At 37.3% G+C, this 24059-nt stretch overlaps 1 protein-coding gene across 4 annotated transcripts in view; it reads left to right on the plus strand.

Annotated features, from left to right (window-relative positions):
* The window catches only part of cdkal1 (CDK5 regulatory subunit associated protein 1-like 1), a 600364-nt gene that overhangs the window by 148153 nt on the left and 428152 nt on the right, over positions 1-24059 (plus strand). For all 4 annotated transcript variants that reach the window (XM_062063405.1, XM_062063406.1, XM_062063403.1 and 1 more), the window contains 2 exons: positions 7887-7983; positions 21414-21462. In XM_062063405.1, coding sequence (XP_061919389.1) covers positions 7887-7983; positions 21414-21462 — 146 coding nt within the window. The remainder of the gene's footprint in view (positions 1-7886; positions 7984-21413; positions 21463-24059) is intronic.

Consider the following 24059-nt stretch of genomic DNA (forward strand, 5'->3'; position numbering starts at 1 on the left):
GGATTGATGGAAGGAGACCATTCGTGCCACGGCCAATACAATACATTTGTGCAGGACATAGTTATTGTTAATCAGTTTGGAGTGCACAAATGCATCGTGAAGAGGTTTGTGTATGCTTTATTAGTTGCTTGTAATGTACCTGATTATTTCTCTTTTATCTAATTCGTATTTCATTTGGGAGTCTGAATGAATACGGCATTCTACATTTTCTTTCCTTTTTTCTCAAATCGATGCTGTGGAGGTCTTGCTCCTCCGGGTTCTCTGGACCGCCAATGACGGACATGACAGCCGTGTTCATCTTTGTGAACAATGATTTATTTTTCAATGAGTTGTGCTTTTCAGCCATGTTAAAGTCTCTTGCTCGTTCTCCACCATCAACCACCTCCTCTCCTTCCCGACTGCTGCCTTTAACAGAGCGACAGGTGATCAGACAAACACTCACAGCTGTGTCATCTACGCACCTGTCACTAATCTCGAAGCCGATCCTGACACACCCCGCTTCGCTGCAGGTCCGCAGGCTACGCCCCCCCCCCACAAATGCACATCAAAATGTTATGTTAATTGTGAAGAAAATAAACAGTTAGTAAAAACTTATGTTTATATTGAGTGATATCTGCTTCTGGGTTGTATCCTGCGCGCTGAGACCGGAGCATGCGCCTTACAAAGTGTCCCGTCTGGTGGTCGATAGATGTAGTTTTCAATCGCATAATCAAGGTGTGTTAGTCCGACTTTTCAAAAACCAAACAGAATTGGATTTAGGCGTTTCCATGGGTTGTAGGATGCTTATTTAGAGTGGAAGTTTTTGAGAAATCGGACTAATTTAGTGCATGGAGACGTACTGGCTGTCAGTGTAGTTTAAAGGCCTACTGAAACCCACTACTACTGACCACGCAGTCTGATAGTTTTTATATCAATGATGAAATCTTAACATTGCAACACATGCCAATACGGCCGGGTTAACTTATAAAGTGCAATTTTAAATTTCCGCAAAACTTCCGGTTGAAAACGCCTTTGGATGATGACGTATGCGCGTGACGTAGCCAGTGAAACAGGAGTATCGGTAGCCCATTGAAGCCAATACAAAAAGATCTGTTTTCATCTCAAAATTCCACAGTATTCTGGACATCTGTGTTGGTGAATCTTTTGCAATTTGTTTAATGAACAATGGAGACTGCAAAGAAGAAAGTTGTAGGTGGGATCGGTGTATTAGCGGCTGGCTGTAGCAACACAACAAGGAGGACTTACTTGAATAGCAGATGCGCTAGCCAACGCTAGCCGCCAACCGTATCTGTGATCGGGTGAAGTCCTTCGTCGCGCCGTCGATCGCTGGAATGCAGGTGAGCACGGGCGTTGATGAGCAGATGAGGGCTGGCTGGCGTAGGTGGAGCGCTAATGTTTTATCATAGCTCTGTGAGGTCCGGTTGCTAAGTTGCTAAGTTAGCTTCAGCGTCGTTAGCAACAGCATTGTTAAGCTTTGCCAGGCTGAGAATTATTAACCGTGTAGTTACATGTACATGGTTTAATAGTATTGTTGATCTTCTGTCTATCCTTCCAGTCAGGGATTTATTTATTTAGTTTCTATCTGCATTTGAGCCAGATGCTATCACGTTAGCTCAGTAGCTAAAGAGCTTCGTCGATGTATTGTCGTGGAGATAAAAGTCACTGTGAATGTCCATTTCGCGTTCTCGACTCTCATTTTCAAGAGGATATAGTATCTGAGGTGGTTTAAAATACAAATCCGTGATCCACAATAGAAAAAGGAGAGGGTGTGGAATCCAATGAGCCAGCTTGTACCTAAGTTACGGTCAGAGCGAAAAAAGGTATGTTTTGCACTGCATTCTAGTCCGTCACTCTAACGTTCCTTATCCACGAATCTTTCATCCTCGCTCAAATTAATGGGGTAATCGTCGCTTTCTCGGTCCGAATCGCTCTAGCTTCGTTGAAAACAATAGGAAAATATGAGGAAGCGAACAACTTACTACATCACGCTACTTCCGGTAGGGGCAAGGCTTTGACCAAAGACCAAAAGTTGCGAACTTTATCGTCGTTGTTCTATACTAAATCCTTTCAGCAAAAATATGGCAATATCGCGAAATGATCAAGTATGACACATAGAATGGATCTGCTATCCCCGTTTAAATAAAAAAAAATCATTTCAGTAGGCCTTTAAGTTTCATGTGGTCTGAATTTTTTTTTGTTTTTTAAACTCATTAAATGAATCATCAAGAAAAACAATTACAAATCAAAGCTTTTTTCTAACCAAATTAATAGATTTAACCGTGAAATTGTGGCAAGTCTAGTTATTTATTTTACTTTTTTTTTTTTTACATTTATTTTACTGTTTATTAAAAACGGTTATTATTTTCTATGTTCATCGTATTTAATATGCTTTCTTATTTACTTGGTATGTTAATACAATTTTAAATTAATCTCTAGTTGCTTTTAGTTTTTAGTACAGATTCTTTAAAACTGGCAGGATGAGAACAATTTAAAAATAAAAATATATTTAGATTGGATGATATCAATAAGTTCATCGTGATTTTTTTTTTGCCATTTTGCGGAGTGCTAACAGTTGTTATTTTTACAGGTAAAATATTTAAAAGCCCTGTCTTTGGTATATAAGGTACAGGTATATAATACAGGTTTACAATAGTGCGTTATAGAACATATGTTTTGAAGTCAAGAACAAATAAGACATTTGGTGGAATTTTGATGTTTTCTTGTACTTTTTTGTAGCTTCGTGATAAACTTAACTCCATGTCTGCTAATATTTATGTATAACAAGAAGGAATCACACAAATTCAGTGCCATGCTTATTAAACCCCCCTCAATGTAGGAGAAAAATAAAAGAAAGGTCTAAACAATGTGCCTTTTACATGATCAATTGACACCAGATTTGGATAAGTGTCTCCGTTTTTTATGCGTTAATATAATTGTTTCATAATGTGCACAAGTATATCAGATATGTTGTGCTGCTAAAATGACCTAAACCTTCACACGCCAGTCATCTCTCAATAACGTTTGCTTTCATCCACCCCTGTCACTTGTTTCTGCAATGAATTGGGTTGTTTGTCTTCCTTCAATGTGTCCTGTCTCCCTTTTTTTCCCCGTCTACGCTTACACACACACACACACACACACACACACATACACACACACACACAAACACACACACACACACACACACACACACACACACACACACACACACACACACACACACACACACGCATTCTTGTATTTGGTACCTTCTTGAGACCTCTGAAAAATGCCTACCTCTTTAGGAAGACCCTTTCTCGATATATAAAGATCTGTATTTACAACATTAATTATATATACATACTATGCAAACATGAAAAAGCTTGTTGTGAAAAAATTTGTTGGAATTACACCAGAAAAAGGTCACAATTTCACGAGAAAAACTTAACATTTTGGCAGTATTATAACAAAAGTTGTAATTTTACTCAACACAAGTCAAGATTTTACAAGAAAAACTGAACATTTGTGCAGTATTATGATAAAAGTTGGAATTTTACTCAATAACAGTCACAATTTTACAAAAAAGCTTAAAATGTTGACAATTTTATGAAAAGAGTCGTAATTTTACTTGACAAAAGTCCCAATTTTATAAGAAAACTGACATTTTGACAATATAATAATAATCGGAATTTTACTTGGCAAAATGATGACAAAAGTCATAATTTTACTCAAAAAAAGTCACTATTTTGCTCAAAAACCCCCCAAAAATGCCAATATTGTGATAAGTCAGAATTTTATATGACATATGTCACCATTTTGCATTAAAAAGTAATAATTTTACATAATGAAGTAATAATTTTACGAGAATATATTGCAATATTACAGAAACAAACAATTTGGGAAATTGTTCCCAATTTTATGAGAAAGAAGTCGAAACATTGGGAAAAAGACTGCTTTTAGTTAATTTTTGTTTTTAATTTTTTTTGTATTTGGTTTTTAATCTTCATTATTTACTTCTAGTTATTACAGTATGTCTCTATATTCCTTTTGTTTTTTTTAAATTAATTTTGGTCGAAGGGGGAGCATTTCAATTTTTACACACACTTGTTATTTCATATGTTGACCAGAGGGGGAGCACTTTTAAAACCGACACACAGTCCATCCATCCATCTATATTCTACCGCTTGTCCCTTTTGGGTGGCGGGGGGTGCTGGAGCCTATCTCAGCTGCATTCGGGCGGAAGGCGGACTACACCCTGGACAAGTCGCCACCTTAATCACAGGGCCAACACAGATAGACGGACAACATTCACACTCACATTCACACACTAGGGACTATTTAGTGATCAATTTGAAAAATCCCTCCTTTTTGGGACCACCTTAATTTTGATAGATTTCACCAGCAGGGGTGCTAATGAGACATTCTCTATTAGATGCAATGGTTTTCCGTATTGGGACCATGATTTCGGTACTAACTTGTTCACCGGTCCTCATATGAAAGGTACTTTTCCCTGTTGGTGTCTCAAGAAGGGTAGAAAAACAAGAACACACACGCACACACCTCCTCCACCTCAGTCTTTGTTTTGCTGAAGAATACAAACACACTCTGAATCAAAACACAACTGACAGTTTGCATCCAGTTTCATTGCTCCTCCTCCTCCTCTTCTGCTAATTCTTCCCGCACATCCATGCCCCCCTTCCCCTCAATTCCTGTCTTCATCCCTCCCTTTCTGCTTCCAGCTGTCAGGAGGCTTCATTATTAAAGATTCATGGTGGAGTCTGGGCAGCGCGTACAAAAGCTTTTGTCAGACAGACCGCGTGTCTCAAATCTCCCTGCCACTAAATGGAGGTGACATGAAGAGAGACTCAAATAAACACCCCCTTCACACATGTATGCACATGCTTTACTCTTATTGTATGATTAAAAAAGGGATCTTATATGCAAGATTTCTGTTTTTACAATATGGCTGACCTGAATAATATTTTAAATATTTGAGCATTGACTGTGGATATGGGTTAGCTTTTTTGGCATACAATATTTTTGCTTGAATTAGTTTTGGATTTTAACAAATCAGTCTACATTGAGAGGACCAAACGTTCTGTTTTTCATGATGAATAATTATTTTTTTTAAATTGTTTTTCACATGGGTTATTGAATTGACTGGCATTAGGCTACTTTGCTGCATGTAACAAAAACTAAATGTATGGATATTTTAGTTTGTTGAATAATATCTTTATCAACTAGATGAGGCAATTCCTGAAGGAATTGCGTGTGAATGTTTCAATGCTGAAGTTGAACTGAAATCCTGGAATTTTTTTTTAGAATTGTTGAAGTAGAGCACACAATTCCTGAACAGGCTTAATATTTTGAAGTTGGAATGGTTTGAATAAAATGTGGGAATTGTGGAACTTTGAAGAATGTCCAATTGATTTCAATGGGAATTTCCCCCAAAATTGTGAATTTCGGTAAATCTGAATTTTTTTGAAAATGGTAAAAACTTAAATAGTCTGAATGAGTTGAAATGGTTGGTGTTAAACTTTTTCAATCGGTCGAGAAATGTTGAAGTAGTAAAATATTGAATGAGAAATGGTATTACGGAATTCCTGGAATTTCGGGAAAACCGGGAATTTTTGTCCTAATTAAGAGGAATGTTTTTACAATAAAACGGTTGAAGTGGGTATAAAAATGTGGAAGAGTAGTCGCCAGAAAAAAGGGTGAAAATAGGGCTTTGGAAAACCAGGAATTCTGGGAAATCCTGGAATTTTTTTGAACTTCGAAAAAGGACAGTTTGAATTTCCAGGTTGGTGGAATGTGTTGAAAGTGGAAGGTTGAAAAATGTGGAAATGGTGGAAGTTTGAAAAATGGCCAATTCATTTTAAATGGGGAAAAAAGTCCCTGGAAATCTGGAATTTTGGGAATTTGTCAAGGGAAATGAAAAATGTGGAAGGTGGAGCGTGCCACAATCTGGAGAAGAAGAAGTAGAGGAATAATAATAAATACATTTATTTTGGTGTAGAAAACCATATGTGTGAATGCTTTGGAGCATTTACACAGATAAATTAAATGGTAAATGGTTATACTTTTATAGCGCTTTTCTACCTTTTTTAAGGAACTCAAAGCGCTTTGACACTATTTCCACATTCACCCATTCACACACACATTCACACACTGATGGCGGGAGCTGCCATGCAAGGCGCTAACCAGGACCCATCAGGAGCAAGGGGTGAAGTGTCTTGCTCAAGGACACAACGGACGTGACTAGGATGGTAGAAGGTGGGATTGAACCAGTAACCCTCAGATTGCTGGCACGGCCACTCTCCCAACTTCGCCACGCCATCCCCAGATACATCATTACATCATTACATTAAAATGTTTGTGAGTAGGGAAGTTCCGATGACGGTATTGTGCTGCCGATTACGATTCTGATCATCCATGAGTGAGATCAGCTGACACCGATCCCATGTATTTACTGTACACAGCCAATAATGAAAAACGATTACAGTCACAGTGGCTTACACTTGAATTGCATGTCATATTAATGACAATCACACTGTAGTCATAATTCCCCACAAGGAAGAACGTTTCATATACTGATCCCGTATTTCAAGACATGACTATTAATATATAATCTAAAAGCAGTTTATTTTTTATTGATATTATATCCCTAGCTTGTGTATTCCAGTCATTATGAGTTAGACTATTAACAGCTATCGTTTTTTTAAAACAATTTGTTTTTGTTATGATGCTTATTGACAAAAATGCATTTTTATTCTTTGTTGACATGTTACTCAACACAAGTTTGCGCTGTCATTGAGATGTCTATATCTAAGAATGTAATTTTTTCTTATGTTTTGGACCACAACTTTTTTATTCTGACATTCTCACAATAGATAAGTTCCTGCATGACACTTTTTGAGAGATTAATACTACTGTACATTTCTGAATTTTCTCATGATAAATGTAGTTGACAACAATATCAACACAATATTTAAATTAGTTCCTTATTCTTTTTTATTGCATGCTGGAGCTTATCCCAGCTGCACACGAGCGGAAGGCAGGGTACACCACCACATCGCAGGGCCAGCACAGATAGGGTTAAATAATAACTACAAAATAACTCTTGAGAGCGCTGACCTTTATCAGGCCCTATCTGCCAATAGTTAAAAAATCCAAATGATAATCTGGATCACCCCCAAAATTGAATCACTTGTTCCTTATCCCATTTCTGACATTCATGAAAACTGAAAATTTTCTATAGCGCAATGAAATAAACAGAGTAAACCCTCTTGTCAGTCATCCACTCTTTGTCTCTGTGGGTGGAGGCGGCACCACAAGCATACACACTTATCCCATTACTGCCATTTCCTGAAAGTTTAGTCAAAATCTTCCCATATATTTTTTAGATTTCTTGCTTGCGAACTACCTAGCTCACTGACTGACCGACCGACCCAGATGAAACATCTCCTAGCAAATAAGAGAAATACTCTGAGGCCTGCATTAAATATTGTAGTTGAAAGTACAAAGCAATTTTGTTTTGCATTCTAAAATGGAAACAAGAGTCTGTCATTCTTCGGTTAGTGGTTTATTGGTTTCATAAATTGAACACCCTATAGTTTACATATACAAAACAAACTACATTTGAGGAAAATATATATTTTGCGTTAACTTCCATTTAGTGGTCAAATACTGTGTGTTTTAATTTGGTGGAAACAGCACAAATGGTTCCTTTTTATGCTGAAGGTTGCCAAACCCTGGTGTAAACAGAGCACATATATTTATTTAAAGTGCATCTGAAAAATGTGCCATGGACCTAATGTTGGATGATCTGCTCCATGTTTATTTACAAAAAGACAAGCGGGCTTGTGCAAAATGCTATTTCATATATTGTCTCTTCTTTTTTTTTGTAGAAAAGCCCAAGAGCAACAGAAAAATGTGGTAGTCGCTGGTTGTGTTCCCCAGGCCCAACCTCGAATGGACTATCTAAAGGGGCTCAGCATCATTGGGGTAAGTTCTGTGTTGCACTCTCTCTTTATTTACTACATGCCCACTTGTTGGACTATTGAAATACCAGTCAATGTATTTTATTTTATTTTGAAGGAATTGTTTTTGGGTTTTTTTAGATACAAACGCACACACACATACATTCACACACACTTTAACTCGTCAGTCACCTGGTTACCTCCATGCTGATTCCGGCCACCTGCTGTTTAATAAATCAATAAACCTGTCAGAAAACGTGTCAGGATGTATGAGAAGAAGGAATAACATCAAAAACATGTAAAGAGCCTCAAACTGTGCATGCACTCACACAAACCCATCTGAAACCGTGCTTGGGCCACTTGGTCTCGCATGAGGGTCTTACTCAGTCTGGTATGTTTGGCTTGTGTGCGTGCCAGATTGGTCATGCATGCGCACATTCACAAATGCAACATACATTCATAGTAGAATAACATGAACCTGATCATCCTTACCTAATTATAACAACAATCGTATTCATAGAAAGAGTACAGGCCAAAAGTTTGGACACAGCTTCTCATTCAATGCGTTTTCTTTATTTTCATGACTATTTACATGGACGATTGTCACTGAAGGCATCAAAACTATGAATGACCACATGTGGTGTGGCGTTATGTACTTAACTAAAAAAGGTGAAATAACTGAAACATGTTATAAACCGGTATTCTAGTTTCTTCAAAATAGCCACACTTTGCATTGATTACTTTTTGGCACACTCTTGCATTCTCTCGATGAGCTATTTTGTAGGAATACAAATTGTATTCCTGCTTTAGGAGCACTTACATTTAGAGAAGGAGCTACACCTCCATGTTTAGATATCAATTTCACGCATTATTAACACAAAATGTGGATTGTTACGATCATGCTTTGATTGTCAAAGATGTTAGGTGATATATTTTCTACATGAATAAATGTTTTTGATATTCTGTACTAGTAGTAGTAGTTTATTTTGGACATGTTAAAAACTAAGCAAAACAAATATTTCACAATGAAAACGCATAAAAATGAAAACAATACACCATGGTTAGGTTTTCTCCTATCCAAAGAGGAGTGGGAAGAAGTGAAATGTATTTACTCTCATCCCTTATTTTCTAAATCAAATAACTAGCTTTCTTATTATGGTTATTTTTAATATATGCAATGATACATTTACTGGTCTTATTAATACAATATATTATCAATAATCTTTTACCCACTTTTCTTTGGCACAATAATATAGTACATACATACAATATACACATACTGTTTAATAGTCACATGAGTACATTGTTTAACCTTATCTACCTAATTATTAATAAAATGTAATATTCAACCTGTTAAACATTTTGCAATTGCGGACTAACAATCATAACAGGTTAACAAAGAATATACCATAGCGATGGTAATATTGTGTAGTCAAATGTAATTACCCGATGTGGGCTGCAGAGGGCAGTGGCAGGCATGCCTGCATTGTTAAACCTAGTTTTAGTGGTAACGAAGAAAAAGGCAATTTGTACAAAGACAATTCTTCCTTCTTCATATCGCCGCTGCCATTACAATCCACTTAATTTCAATCTGCTAGAAAACATTCATTTAGGCAGAAATATCACAGAATAAGAGAATAGCATGATTGTATTGTAAGAAGATTTTTCGTTGTTTTGTTGGTTAGACCGGATGTGAAGCGTAGCACTATTATTGTGAAGCCGCCAACCAGACGTGTGTGTTTGGTATCGAGAAAGACTTGACTCAGATAAAAGTGACTTAAGATTTCCTCTCTACCGTCGTCGTTTCTGCTGAACTTGTATTCCATCCTACTAAAGCAGTTTGAGTAACAATCTACATGTTATGTTATAAATGCACTTAACTGTAATCCAGTCACCGACTCCTCACTCCAAGCAGCAATGTGCGCTCAGCGTTCGCTCCAATGATGTCGTCTCATGCCGATTGAAGGTAAAATTGTGTTGTCCTGTCCGGACAGGACAACAACTTGCCATGGCTTTGAGATTACCATATGGTCCCCCTTCTTTGTGCAGTTCTGACAGCTATTTTTGAGCCTGTGGCTCAACAGTAGCTGGACGCCATTACACATTTTCCCAAACTACGGAACGTGCTGAAGGTCAAAAATGTTAATCACATATTTTTATATATATATTTATATACACACACACACACAAAGACACACACACACACACACACACACACACACACACACACACACACACACACACACACACACACACACACACACACACACACACACACACACACACACACACACACAATGTGTGTGGTTGCCAATACAGTACATGTTCATGTGTAGGGCAGCTGAGTCAGACAACAATGTAAATAATGGTCTGACGAACCCGACTCGCAGTTCTGTCAGATTTCCATCCAGTCTGTGGAACAAGAGCAAGCATGTATGCTGGACTTTGAATATTGTGGAGTGTATTTTTTTTTTGTACAAGTTTTATTTATTTTATTTCTATTTTTCTGCTTGTATTTCTTTTATTTGTTTTTATCGTTGAAGTATGTTTTTCTTTTGTGATATGGATCCCCATGGGTCTGAAATAAATGACTATAATAATAATAATATATGTTTCAGGGACAATATTTTTTGGGGAATATACAAAACAATAGATACAGTGAGTTGAAATCGATTCAGTAACTTTTTAGCAAAACAAATTAAGCTGTAATAAAAAAAATATTGGACACTGGACACTATAATCCTATAATCCTGGTATTTCTTGAAAGGGCAGTAGGTATAAATTAATTATGTATACAAACAAGCAAGTAAACAACAATTAACGGCCAATGCATTCATATGTTATTGGAAGTGCAACCAACACTCTTCAGTGCAACACAGGAGGAAACATTTTCTGCTCACATTTTAAACATTCAAGCAACATTTTAAGAGTAGATATAACTGCTAAATAAAGTTCCTCGACCCGTCCATATAGTGTCTGTTCTCCGCCCTCGCGTCGCCGATTACGGACAGCGTCCCAGGTGTGCGGAAGCATGGTTGCCCCCTCATCCCTGTTGATGGCGTTGACCCCTCACTTCCTAATATCCATAGCCTCCTTCATCCATCAAATGACTTATTGTGTTCCTGGAAGTCGGTGCGTCGCAGTAACATTCACCGCTATCACTTCCATTGTGTCGGCCGCGTCTTTTATAGTTTAAAGTTATGTTGCGGCTTTATCATTGTATTGTGTCGTTTGTATTTATTGTGGCTTTTGCAATCATGCTGTAGCCGAACGTTGTGATATTGAAATGACCAGCAGTGGAGAAACAGTCGGAGACACTCTCAGGTTCTTTCTTATCAGCGGTAGCTGTAATAAACTCAAGGAATCAAAACACGTTTAAACACTGAACACACAGTCTTGACTATTACCCGCGGGCCATAGTTTGGGGACCCCTGGGCTACACAGTACTTTATGTCAAAGAAACGTAAAAAGAGGGTGATGAATCAACTCTTAATTTAACAAGAAAGCCAAAATAGCAACAACTAGCTGAACTGTCCTTAATTACAGCCGCTCTGCTGACACGCACACACACTGACACCTGCCCTATGGTGCACTCACAGTTTGAAATAATAATAATAATAGATTTTAAAAGCACTTTACATTGAGCAAACAACCTCAAAGTGCTACAGTGCATTAAAAAAAATAAAAATAAAAACTAGAACAGCCTACAAAACTCCCTAAATTTAACAGCCAGTGCTCTACAATGATTAGAAATAAAGAAAAAATCCACTTTACCTCATTGGTGAATCTTCTTTGTGTGCAGCGGAAGGGAGGATGAGGGGCAGGGCTTTGTCGACAACGCGGAATGTTTCAAACCACACATCTTTTGTCGATTGCTTTCTGTAGAGTTATGTTAAGGTTATTAAAGCTAGAAAATGCTGTAATTAACAACGCCAAAAAATTCACAAAAAGTAGCACAGTAGCTAAAGACAATACTGCTGTGCAAACTGAATGAGCACCTGAGAGCAATCAGCCTGCCCACAATGGCTGTGCTGCCGGGCACAAAATGGGTGGCTGAAACGTTGGTACACTGGAACAAGATTCTTAAAACAAAGCATAATTTTATTCAGCTTGTTGTTTGTAAATCGAAAAGTTTGTACAATGAGGGGTTCGTAAATCGAGATGCCACTGCATATACTGTGCCTTGAATATAAATACTGTGTAGGTCATATACACTAAATATTCCCCTCACTGCAATCCACACGATCCCCCTGAGAACCAAGATCTTCTGAAGTGGACATTTGTTTTCAGTCTATTTCTTTTGTCAGAGATACAAATTTGGAAATAAAAATGACCCTGTTATGCAAACACAAAGGTCCACTGCAGAGGACACTGGTTCTCAGGAGAATATTTTAATTTAGAACTGTGGAAGCAGCCCGACTTTTAACACTCCAAAAAGCTTGTCTTGCAAAAAACCCCATCAAAAATATAATTTTATTTATAATGTAATCTAATTGTTAATTTGACGAAAAATAAAATGTCCTTTTTGGAATCTGCAATAAATCAGTCAATCTGATGTCATGTCCTGATTACTGCTACTCTTAAATACAGAGTTTGGTACGGGGAGCCGCTCATATATTACATTGAATATCCATCACCATGAATAATGCAATTCCCTTTAAATAAACATGCCACTGTGTAACATAATTACATTCAAATCACATTCAAGTGGCATGTATATATAATATAATTACATTTAGATAAACAAGCTTGTATACGCGTACGCCTTCCGGGCGAGGCAGAAACAGCTGGGAAGTTTACCACTTCCACGAGTCTTATTGTCGTGAATAGATTGGATTTTGCATTGATACAGACACGTGCGCACGTAAACGGACAGACCGAAAGGCACACATGCATGAAGGAGCACATATGGTAACAATCACAGACAGGGTGCACAGTGCACGCGCACTTCCTTCATGTGTCTCTTATCAAAGCCCACAACTATTAGTGACAGTTGGTGGTATATGAAAATCAGATTCAAATTACCAGTTGTGAATTTTGTTTTGAGAGTCCTTTTAACGACGAGGTGGGTGGTGCTTAAAAGTACTTTTGAATTAATTCATTCCCTTGCACATGAGCTGCATGATTACAATGCCTTGTTTGTTTCTGTTGTGTTGCTGTCAGAAGTTGTTGTGAAATGAATGGCAACGTATCCGTGTGCAAGGTACAGAGTCACGCAAACCCACAGTGTTTCGCGTCTCTGAACTAGACATGTCACATCCTTTATCTAAGATGCATCACACATCTCCACACACACATACAACAGCGCTGACTTCGTAATCAGAGAATTACAGTGTGTAAGCGAATGCTGTAAACAAGAGATTCAGTACATGCACATCCGCCCTCTGAGCCGTCGTATTTTCTTACACTGCGTATGTTCTTTTTTCTTTGCTTTGTATTTCAGCAACATGTCTTACAGATTGTACACTTTTCACATTGGCAACTACTGTTATTATTTCTTAGAAGATAATCAATGTGAAATCCCGCTTAAAATACAACCAAGCTTATAAAATAATGAGGGAAAAAAAGCCTTAGCTTTTGTAAGAATTTCTGGAACTAATTTGATTTTAATTATTTGTTTAAAGTGGATATATGGGGAATTTTGTATTTTCTGACTTACAAATGTTGTTACCAATATTTTGGTACCGGTACCAAAATGTATTGCGATACTTTTCGATACTTTTCGGTACTTTTCTAAATAAAGGGGACCACAAAAAATTGCATTATTGGCTTTATTTTAACAAAAATTTTTACAGAACATTAAACATATGTTTCCTATTGCAAGTTTGTCCTTAAATAAAATAAAAACAAGGCAACTTGTCTTTTATTCATAAGTAAACAAACAAAGGCTCCTAATTAGTCTGCTGACATATGCAGTAACATATTGTGTCATTTATCATTGTATTATTTTGTCAACATTATTAAGGACAAGTGGTAGAAATTAATTATTCATCTACTTGTTAATTTACTGTTAATATCTGCTTATTTTCTCTTTTAACATGGTCTATCTACACTTTTGTTAAAATATAATAATCACTTATTCTTCTGCTGTTTGATACTTAACATTAGTTTTGGGTGATACCACAAATTTGGGTATCAATCCGATACCAACTAGGTCATACATTGGTCATAATTTAAGTCCTCATGTGTCCAGGGATATATTTCCTGAGTTTATAAACATATTATACATTTTAATAAAAGGAAAGAAGATGTTGTGATGCTAAAAAATATTGATGTCATCATTGTAGTATCGACTAGATACACTATTGTACTTGGTATCATTATAGATGGACCTCCTTTTTCATTGTCCCATTTACTCTCTGTAAAGCACCAGTTCCATTGGCATCAAAACAGGCTCAGAGCATAATACTACCACCACCATGCTTGAAGGTAGGAATGGTGTTCCTGGATATAAAGGCCTCACCTTTTCTCCTCCAAACATATAACTGGGTATTGTGGCTTACCAGCTCAATTTTTGTTTCATCTGACCACAGAACTTTCCTCCAGAAGGTCTTATCTTTGTCCATGTGATGACAGATGAAAGATTAATTGAGCCGTTTGGCCACAATACCCAGCAATATGTTTGGAGGAGAAAAGGTGAGGCCTTTAATCCCAGGAACACCATCCCTACCGTCAAGCCTGGTGGTGGTAGTATTATGCTCTGGGCCTGTTTTGCTGCCAATGTAACTGGTGCTTTACAGAGAGTAAATGGGACATTGAAAAAAGAGGATTACCTCCAAATTCTTCAGGACAACCTAAAATCATCAGCCCAGAGGTTGGGTCTTGGGCGCAGTTGGGTGTTCCAACAGGACAATGACCCCAAACACAAGTCAAAAGTGGTAAAGGAATGGATAAATCAGGCTGGAATTAAGGTTTTAGAATGGCCTTCCCAAAGTCCTGACTTAAACGTGTGGACAATGCTGAAGAAACAAGTCCATGTCAGAAAACCAACACATTTAGCTGAACTGCACCAATTTTGTCAAGAGCAGTGGTCAAAAATTCAACCAGAAGCTTGTGGATGGCTACCAAAAGTGCCTTATTGCAGTGAAACTTGCCAAGGGACATGTAACCAAATATTAACATTGCTGTATGTATACTTTTGACCCAGCAGATTTGGTCACATTTTCAGTAGACCCATAATACATTCATAAAAGAACCAAACTTCATGAATGGTTTTTGTGACAAACAAGTATGTGCTCCAATCACTCTATCACAAAAAAATAAGAGTTGTAGAAATTATTGGAAACTCAAGACAGCCATGACATGATGTTCTTTACAAGTGTATGTAAACTTTTGACCACGACTGTATATTGAACAGTGTACAGTGTCAAAAGATACATTGATACTTTTAGGGACAATGGGGCGTGGTTTTATTTGCAATCTGGTAACACCTCCACAAAAGAACATATTGCAAACAGACACAGAAAGTAGTTTGAAGTTGGAGTTTATTTCGAACATGTATAAAGTTTTAATATGATACATCACATGTTATACATACCGTATTTTTCGGAGTATAAGTCTCTCGGAGTATAAGTCGCACCGGCCGAAAATGCATAATAAAGAAGGAAAAAACATATAAGTCGCACTGGAGTATAAGTCGCATTTTTGGGGGACATTTATTTGATAAAATCCAACACCAAGAATAGACATTTGAAAGGCAATTTAAAATAAATAAAGAATAGTGAACAAGAGGCTGAATAAGTGTACGTTATATGACGCATAAACAACCAACTGAGAACGTGCCTGGTATGTTAACGTAACATATTATGTTTAGAGTCATTCAAATAACTATAACATATAGAACATGCTATACGTTTACCAAACAATCTGTCACTCTTAAATGCTAAATCCGATGAAATCTTATACGTCTAGTCTCTTACATGAATGAGCTAAATAATATTATTTGATATTTTACGGTAATGTGTTAATAATTTCACACATAAGTCGCTCCTGAGTATAAGTCGCACCCCCGGCCAAACTATGAAAAAAACTGCGACTTATAGTCCGAAAAATTCGGTATTTTATTTATTTTTTCTTTACATGTCTGAAAAAGAGTAGGTAGAAGCAAAGCTCATTTAATCCTACCACCTTTCTACTTCACAGAAATTACAAACACACATGTTCACTTCCTGTTCTCAATTTGTACACAATTTACATCAAATTATTGTAAATAAAACAGTTCTCCTCATAAATAGTTAGGTCAGTTATGAGATGAATGATACAGTATATCATTTTCAAAGAGTTGAATACATTTATCATTGTTCTTCTTATTTGTACTTTGTAAACACTTTTGAGTTTGAACATTTTCTTAAATTGGATCATCTACATTGTTTGACTTCTTTCCTTAATCCTTTCCATAATTTAATTCCACATACTGATATGCTAAAGGTTATAAGTGTTGTACGTGCGTACACATATTTTAAGTTAAACTTTTCTCTAAAGTTATATTTCTCTAATTTTGTTAATAAGAATTGTTGTACCTTTTTGGGTAGCAGTTTATATTTTGCTTTGTGCATAATTTTTTAGCTTTTTGAAAATTTACCTAATCATTATATTTCAATAGTTTGGATTTTGATTTAATAAATTAAAGGGTTCGTATGTTCTCTACAACCAACATTATGTATTATTCTAACTCACGTTTTTTGTAACAAGGTTGGTGAATGACGTGTACTTATGTAGTTAATTCCATATATTTCTACACAATAACTCAGATATGGTAACATTAGCAAGCAGTAGAGAATATGGAGTGATTTTTGGTCCATTACATATTTTGCTTTATTCATTATAGAAATATTTCTTGCCACCTTATGTTGTATATTTTTTATGAGATTTGCAGATCATTTTATTATCTATTCAAATTCAGATTCAGTCTGTTTTTGTCAAACAATGTCTTTAATGTATTAATTTCTTCTGTTATTGTTTGTGTTAGCTTCTGTGTGATCTGTCCTGAACAAAATACAGTCGTGTCGTCTGCAAATGACACTAACTTGATGTCCTTCGTAATTTTACAAATGTTGTTGTATAAAGATGAAACACATTTGGTTTAAGTATTGATCCTTGGGTACTCCACAAAATATATTTAGCGCTTTTGACACACAGTATTTTCATCTATCTTTACGTTTTGCTTTCTGTTGGTTTAGTAGCTTCTTAGACAGTTCAAAACCAATCCTTTAATCCCACACCGTTCTCACTTGTTGAATAAGAAATCATGAACAATTGTGTCAAATGTTTTAGTTAGACCCATGAATACTGCTGCTGCACATTGTTTCCGATCTATTTTCTCTGTAATTTTGATTAATGCCATTGAGGCTAACATGTTAGCTCTGTATCCATATTGAAATCTGTGCGAGTGTTCCACTTTTCTTCATGAATTTGTCCAGTCTTTTGTTAAATAATTTTTAAATGATTTTCGAAAATTGGGTAGTAAAGAAACAGGTCTGTAATTTGTAAATTGGTGTTTGTCTCCAGTCTTGTAAATTGTTATGATTTTTGCTATTTTAATTTAATCTGGGAATGGGCCAGTTTGAAATGATAGATTGCTGATATACATCAATGGTTCGTAAATTCCTTTAATAACTTTTTTTTTTATCACTTTCATAGCAATTCTAGACAGTCAGTTGAGGACTTGGATTTACATTTCTTTACAATTTCGATTATTTACTCTTCTGTCACATTATTGAGGAATATGGCGTTGGGATTTATTTCCATTGTGTCATTCATGTCTTCAACTCATCCAGTTTTCGGAATATTTTGCTCTAGATTGGTACCAATATTTACAAAGTAGCTATTAAAGCCTTGAACTACTTCGTCCATATTATAATTGTTTGTGTTTATATCTAAAAAGTATTGAGGGTAATGCTTCCTAGCACCATTTTTGCTAATGCTGTTTAGGATACCCCATGTTGCTCTTGTGTTGCATTTGTTCTTGTCTAATAATTGACTGTTATATTATTTTCTACATGTTTGTAGTATTCTGGTTAGTAGGTGATAAATGTGACTGTGGAGCAAAAAAAATGCATATCCAATACATATCTAAACCACAGGGAAGTTTTTTAAAATATAGATTACAATTATCATAGGTCTCCTTTACTGCCCAAAATTTAGCTATTCACAGAAGTAGTGTCAGTGCAACAGATGCGGTTCTATAAAAACATTTAAATGACCATTCAGCAGACATCATCTTCTCTAAGCTTTACCTGAGACAAACAAACTACAATGTACTACTTCTATTCAAGCTTTAATATTATCAAGATTATTAATCAGCGCATTTAATGCAACAATGACAGTGCAAGTTCAAGGACAAGGCAACAGTGATATGACATACATGAATAGTAATAAATATGGATGAATAAATAATATTTATATAAGTAATAATAATGATAGTAGTAATCAAATACTTCAAATGTTATAAACAAATAAATATATACAATTGGAATAGCTTTTTAACGTGTTGGGGGCAGTATAAGGAGCAGTGCAGGGAGTGTGTTTAGTATTCTCAAGGATTTAAGGAAAAACTGTTCATCAGCACGGTGGACCAGGGGTTAGTGCATGTGCCTCACAATACAAAGTTCCTGGGTTCAATCCCGGGCTCGGGATCTTTCTGTGTGGAGTACTCCGGCTTCCTCCCACCTCCAAAGACATGCACCTGGGGATAGGTTGATTGGCAACACTAAATTGGCACTAGTGTGTGAATGTGAGTGCAAATGTTGTCTGTCTATCTGTGTTGGCCCTGCGATGAGGTGGCGACTTGTCCAGGGTCTACCCCGCCTTCCGCTCGTGTGCAGCTGAGGTAGGCTCAAGCACCTCCCGCGACCCCGAAAGGGACAAGCTGTAGGGGATGGATGGATGAATGTTCATGAGTCTGCTTGCACTGGCACGGATGTGAGATGGATGGAAGGAACATGTTTGGAACAACTATCAACAGAAACTTTACAAAGAATGCTCAAAGGTCAATCAAATTGCACCTTTCACTATGTATATGCTGCAAAAATGCTGAATGAACTGATCTGTACTGTTCAGTTATTCTGGTCACTCTTTAATTGATGGACCAATTACTGTAAATACACAGTTAACCTGGGCCAATGTGTCCTTTCTTAGCCTGTTGTAACACTGATGTCTTTTCATGCCACTCTTCCATGTCATATTACCTAGTTGGCTTGTGTGCTAGTCCTTATTAGTTTATTTTCCAAGAGTGCCAATCTATTGCTTGTATTCCATCACGTGACTTTTTCCCGGAAGGGAAAAACAGTGGTGGTCAACCAAACCAAGATTGCTGTTGTGCAGTAACCAACGCGCAATCTCTGAGTACACAAGGGGACTAGATCTTCCTGCAAAAAGCAGACACGAGCAAAAAAATCCAACTATGCAATGGATTAGCTTCGTATACTTTATCAAACAAAATGTGTCAATGGATTGCCGAGACATAAAATATAACTATCTTGTGCTCCACACACCATTCTACATGACAAACCACATGAAAACTAGGAAAAACATAGTTAGATAGTACTTTATTGATTCCTTCAGGAGAGTTCCCTCAGGAAAATACAAAATGGAGGCCTACAACTTATTTGTGTGTGGCTGGGTCAATGAAATTGGTATCAAGACTCTCCCACATAAATCATGCATTGTTTTTGCTCAGGTAAGGTTGCATTTCATGATTCATCTTTGCGCCTTGCCCATGTAAACAAACAGCGACTACTAGCACGCGACAACTGACACCCATCACTGCATATTCATTGAACAAACTAACAATTACTGAATCATCACCATATTGGATTTTTGTCCTGTTGTCATACGTACTCTGACACATTTGTGTACAAAATAAACAAGAGGGGAGACATAGAAGTAACTTTCCTAAAAAAATGTCAATGACACTGACTTTCTGGTTTCTCTTTGTTAAAAATAAAATACGAACAATATCAAGATAATAAGTTTTTGGGAAATACTAAACAAGTAAAGTTTATTTGAAATGTATATCTGTATATTTGAAAGACATTCAACAAAGTGGTCACTAGTCACTGCAAACTTGTGCGTTCTTTGACTCTGCTCCTTTGGAGTGGAGTGTGTGCCACTTTGGTGTCATCATTTCCTAAAATTCTAAAATCTTCCGCCCTTTTTGATTTCCTATCTAGGAACTCTGAAGAAACGTTTATTCTTTTCACGATTTGAACATTTTGTACAGCCAAAAACAACACAAGCATATGGGCGTTTTTCTTTAAAAAAATAGCGCCGAGTACCAATTGCAAACAGACGCTGCTTGACCACCTTGCATATTTAATGAGCTGGACATGACGTAAGTTAAATCCAAGCAATACAATACAGTAACCTACCGCTAGTTGCTAATTGGCCAAGCAGATTTGTCATTGCCCTGTAATTTTTAAGTTTTAAGGATACATGAATTGAGAGGCCAAACATAAACATACACGCTCATATAAGCTCACTCTGTTACTGTCCCATTTCATTGTCACCCTCAGTCTCTTTCTCTATTTTCAAGTGGAAAACTGACCTCAAAGAGCTGGGGCAAATAAATCCGAGCCGAGATGGAATTTTGCGTCACAATATTTGTCAATATTAGTAAATAAATGGTCTGTGTTTATGTAGGGCTTATCATACCTGGAAATAATACCCAAAGCGCTTTACATTTTACATCACATTCACCCATTCACATTTCCACACATTGATGGCGGAAGCTGCCATGCAAAGCACTAACCACGACCGAGGGTGCCCTGGCCAAAGACACAACGACCGTGACGAGGAAGGCGGAATCGAACCTGGGACCCTGAAGTTGCTGGCACGACTGCTCTACTATCTGCGCCACACCACCCCTAATAGGATTCTCATTAGTTGAGATAACTGTACTCCAATTTGCTGTTCTTCACCGATGTAGTCTCGTTCTTTCATTCAAAACATTGAAAATAGCAACATGTGCTGCATTAATATAGCAACTTTAACCGTCAATGTACTCCATTGCACATTGTTACCTAATTCTCCTATTCACATTTCCAATGATGGTGTCTTATGCGAGCATGGAAAGTAATTGAAAGAGTATTCCAATTGCTTAATAGCCACATTCTGTTTTACAGGAGGAAACTCAATGTACTGGTTAATAACGTCGCCTCAAACGTTATCAGGAATTGAATAGCATGCACATGCTCCACTGGACGTAGATCTCAATATCTCTGTCTAAGTAATGGTGCAGACACTGTGACATTTAGCAAATCTTTACATTTCTAATCTGGATTGGGAATACACAACTTGCTTGAACTTGATTGTTTTGTGTCCGGGCTCGAAGTGTGTTTGCATTCTACCCATGTTGCAATATGGATCAGTTGGGTTTATACTGTCAGTATTAGGCTTTCATATGAATGTGTTGACCTGCCGGCGTCGATAAAACTAGTGTGCCTTTGTGTGTTTTAGGTTCAGCAAATTGATCGAGTGGTAGAGGTGGTGGACGAGGCTGTAAAAGGTATTACCACACACAAAAAGACCTACACACTCACCAGGCATGTAGTTTATTTTGACCTTAACCCATTCATCTCTGAGTATTGTTCCCCATTGTATGTACATCAAGCCTAATTTTATCACACCATATTTAGTATCCATGTTGCGTTCATCACATATAAAAGGCATAGTTCTACTTTTGGTGATTTGTAAAATAGCTTGTGTCGAGCATCTTTCTGTTTAAGAGGACGTACTCACATGGCACCGCTTAGTTGACCATTTTAACTACCGGTATTTGGTCACTACAGAACTCTGTTGTTAAATGAAGGTCAAGCAGAGTTTGTTCTAAGTGTCCACTGAAACTGTCATTTGTGTCAAGCTGTTCTCTTTTAAAACAGCATGCTTGTGTGTGTTTGTGCTTGTGGTGGGGTGTAACTATTTTGCACTGCAGGCTTCCCTAATTAGGAACATCTGGATTTTTCAACTGGATCAACTCCAAAATGTCCTGCTTTACACATACACTGGGATTTAATGGTTTTGATTAACCAGTTTCTTTTATCTGACTTACATTTTTTATTTGCCATGCATCCTCTTAACATATTTTGTCTATTATTTTATTCGTCTTTCCCATCTGCCTTCTCCTATTCTGATCCCTTCCTCAGCTCCCTACATTTCCCCACCTCCTTTCCGCGCTACAGAAACTAATTTCCCCAGTATCATTATTGTTCTTTATGACCTCGTATAAATAGAGAGCTGATACTTCAGCTCGGAGGCCAGGAGACCTTTAAACTGAGGGATTTGCCTTTTGTAATGGCAACTAAAATGCGTACAGCAGTGAATCGCAAGACATTGCTTTTCGCTTCACCAAAATTGCTTGCGAGTCTGTTTTCCAGGTGACAAAAGGATTGGCAAGCTTTTATGATCAGAGCTGGTGAAGCGTGAGACGATAATTTCAGTTTGGGTCTTAGTTTAGAATGACTATAACTGCCACTTTATACGAATACTTCAGCACAGTAAAACTGGGTTTTATTTTTCTGAATCATTGAACCGTAAAGCTTATGTTACTACCTGTTGTAATTGACTTTCCTTATCGCAGGTTGCTGATCATGCGCACAGTATTTTAACATTATTTTTCTACATATATACTGGCAGTTATTGTGGTTATTGGTTAAGTGCAAGGGTGCCCATTACGTCGATCGCGAGCTACCGGCCGATCGCGGAGGGTGCGTTAGTCGATCGGCAGCCAGGTATTTAAAAAAATAGACCTAAAAATTAGCGATCATCAATCTTCACTAAGACGTCACTTTCGTCACTTGATTGACATTCACGACACCTGAGGGTCTTGTGAGATGACACTGGCTGCTGCAAGCTCATTATTAAGAAAAAATGACCGACAGGAAGGCGAGAAACACTTTATTTCAACACTCTCGCACCGTACCTGCCGTCAAAAGACCGACTGCACAGTTCCTATCTTCACAATAAAAGCGCTGTTTGATCCTGCCTGCGCTAACAAAATAAGAGTCTCAGAAAGCTGGCGTGCACAAGCTAGCAAGCTATGGAGTTTGCCGCTAATGTATTTCTTGTAAAGTGTATAAAAACGAGTATGGAAGCTGGACAAATAAGATGCCAAAAACCAACCAATTTCATGTGATATTAGACAGAAAGGAGGACTTTTGTTCTCCTCCATTTGAAAATGCGGACGTTATCAGCACCACTGTCTGATTCCAATCAATGCAAGTCATCCGAATCAGGTAATACTCCAACTTATATTCTTCATGAAAGAAAGGAATCTATATGTGTTAAACATTATTGCATTATCATTAAACACCTTTAATCTGTTAACAAAAACGTATCTTTTATAAATAAAAACATATAAATGATAATATGAATGAGGTAGATCCCCTCGACTTGGTCAATTGAAAAGTAGCTCGCTTGCAGAAAAAGTGTGGGCACCCCTGGTTTAGTCAATCAAAATTGTTTTCTTTCACACTTTGTCCTGCAAAACTCAATACAATTTAGGCCATACTACATTGTCTATAACAGGGGTGCTAATTGGCAAATATTCATTTGGCCCACTAAACATTACCCAAATAATGAAACTATACAGTTTTACGGACAACTGGTTAATGGAGAGGACCTGATCAGAGTCGCTGGATAGCTTTGTGAGCTAGGAACTGGGAGATCTGGATTCAAATCCAAGTCAGCGCGAAAGGAAACATACACCATTATTATATAGAGATGTCCCAATCCCGATCGAGGGATCTGATTGGGTGCCAGTATTTTTCTTTTTTAACTGATAAGCGATCGGCTGATGAGCTACAGAGCCCAGCCAATCTTTACCGCAGTTGTGTCCCAAGGTTTACATGGCTAAAGATTAATTCAAAATAGATGCATGCTCAGGGAGACACGATTACATTTCTGGAATCCTTTTTGGGTGAATTCCAGGAGTGTGCGTGTCCTGCCAGAACGCTGGCTTGAATTTCAGAGCAAGCTGCAACGAATGCATCGCCTATCCACAGTGCGAAGCCGCTTTTGAGATGCTAATCCTCACAACCCTGGCAGAAAATAAACTAAGTTTCTTCCAGGTATTATTACTGTAAAGGAAAAGGAATGGCTGGACAT

This window comes from Entelurus aequoreus, linkage group LG11 (genome assembly GCF_033978785.1).
Source record: "Entelurus aequoreus isolate RoL-2023_Sb linkage group LG11, RoL_Eaeq_v1.1, whole genome shotgun sequence".
NCBI lineage: Eukaryota > Metazoa > Chordata > Actinopteri > Syngnathiformes > Syngnathidae > Entelurus > Entelurus aequoreus.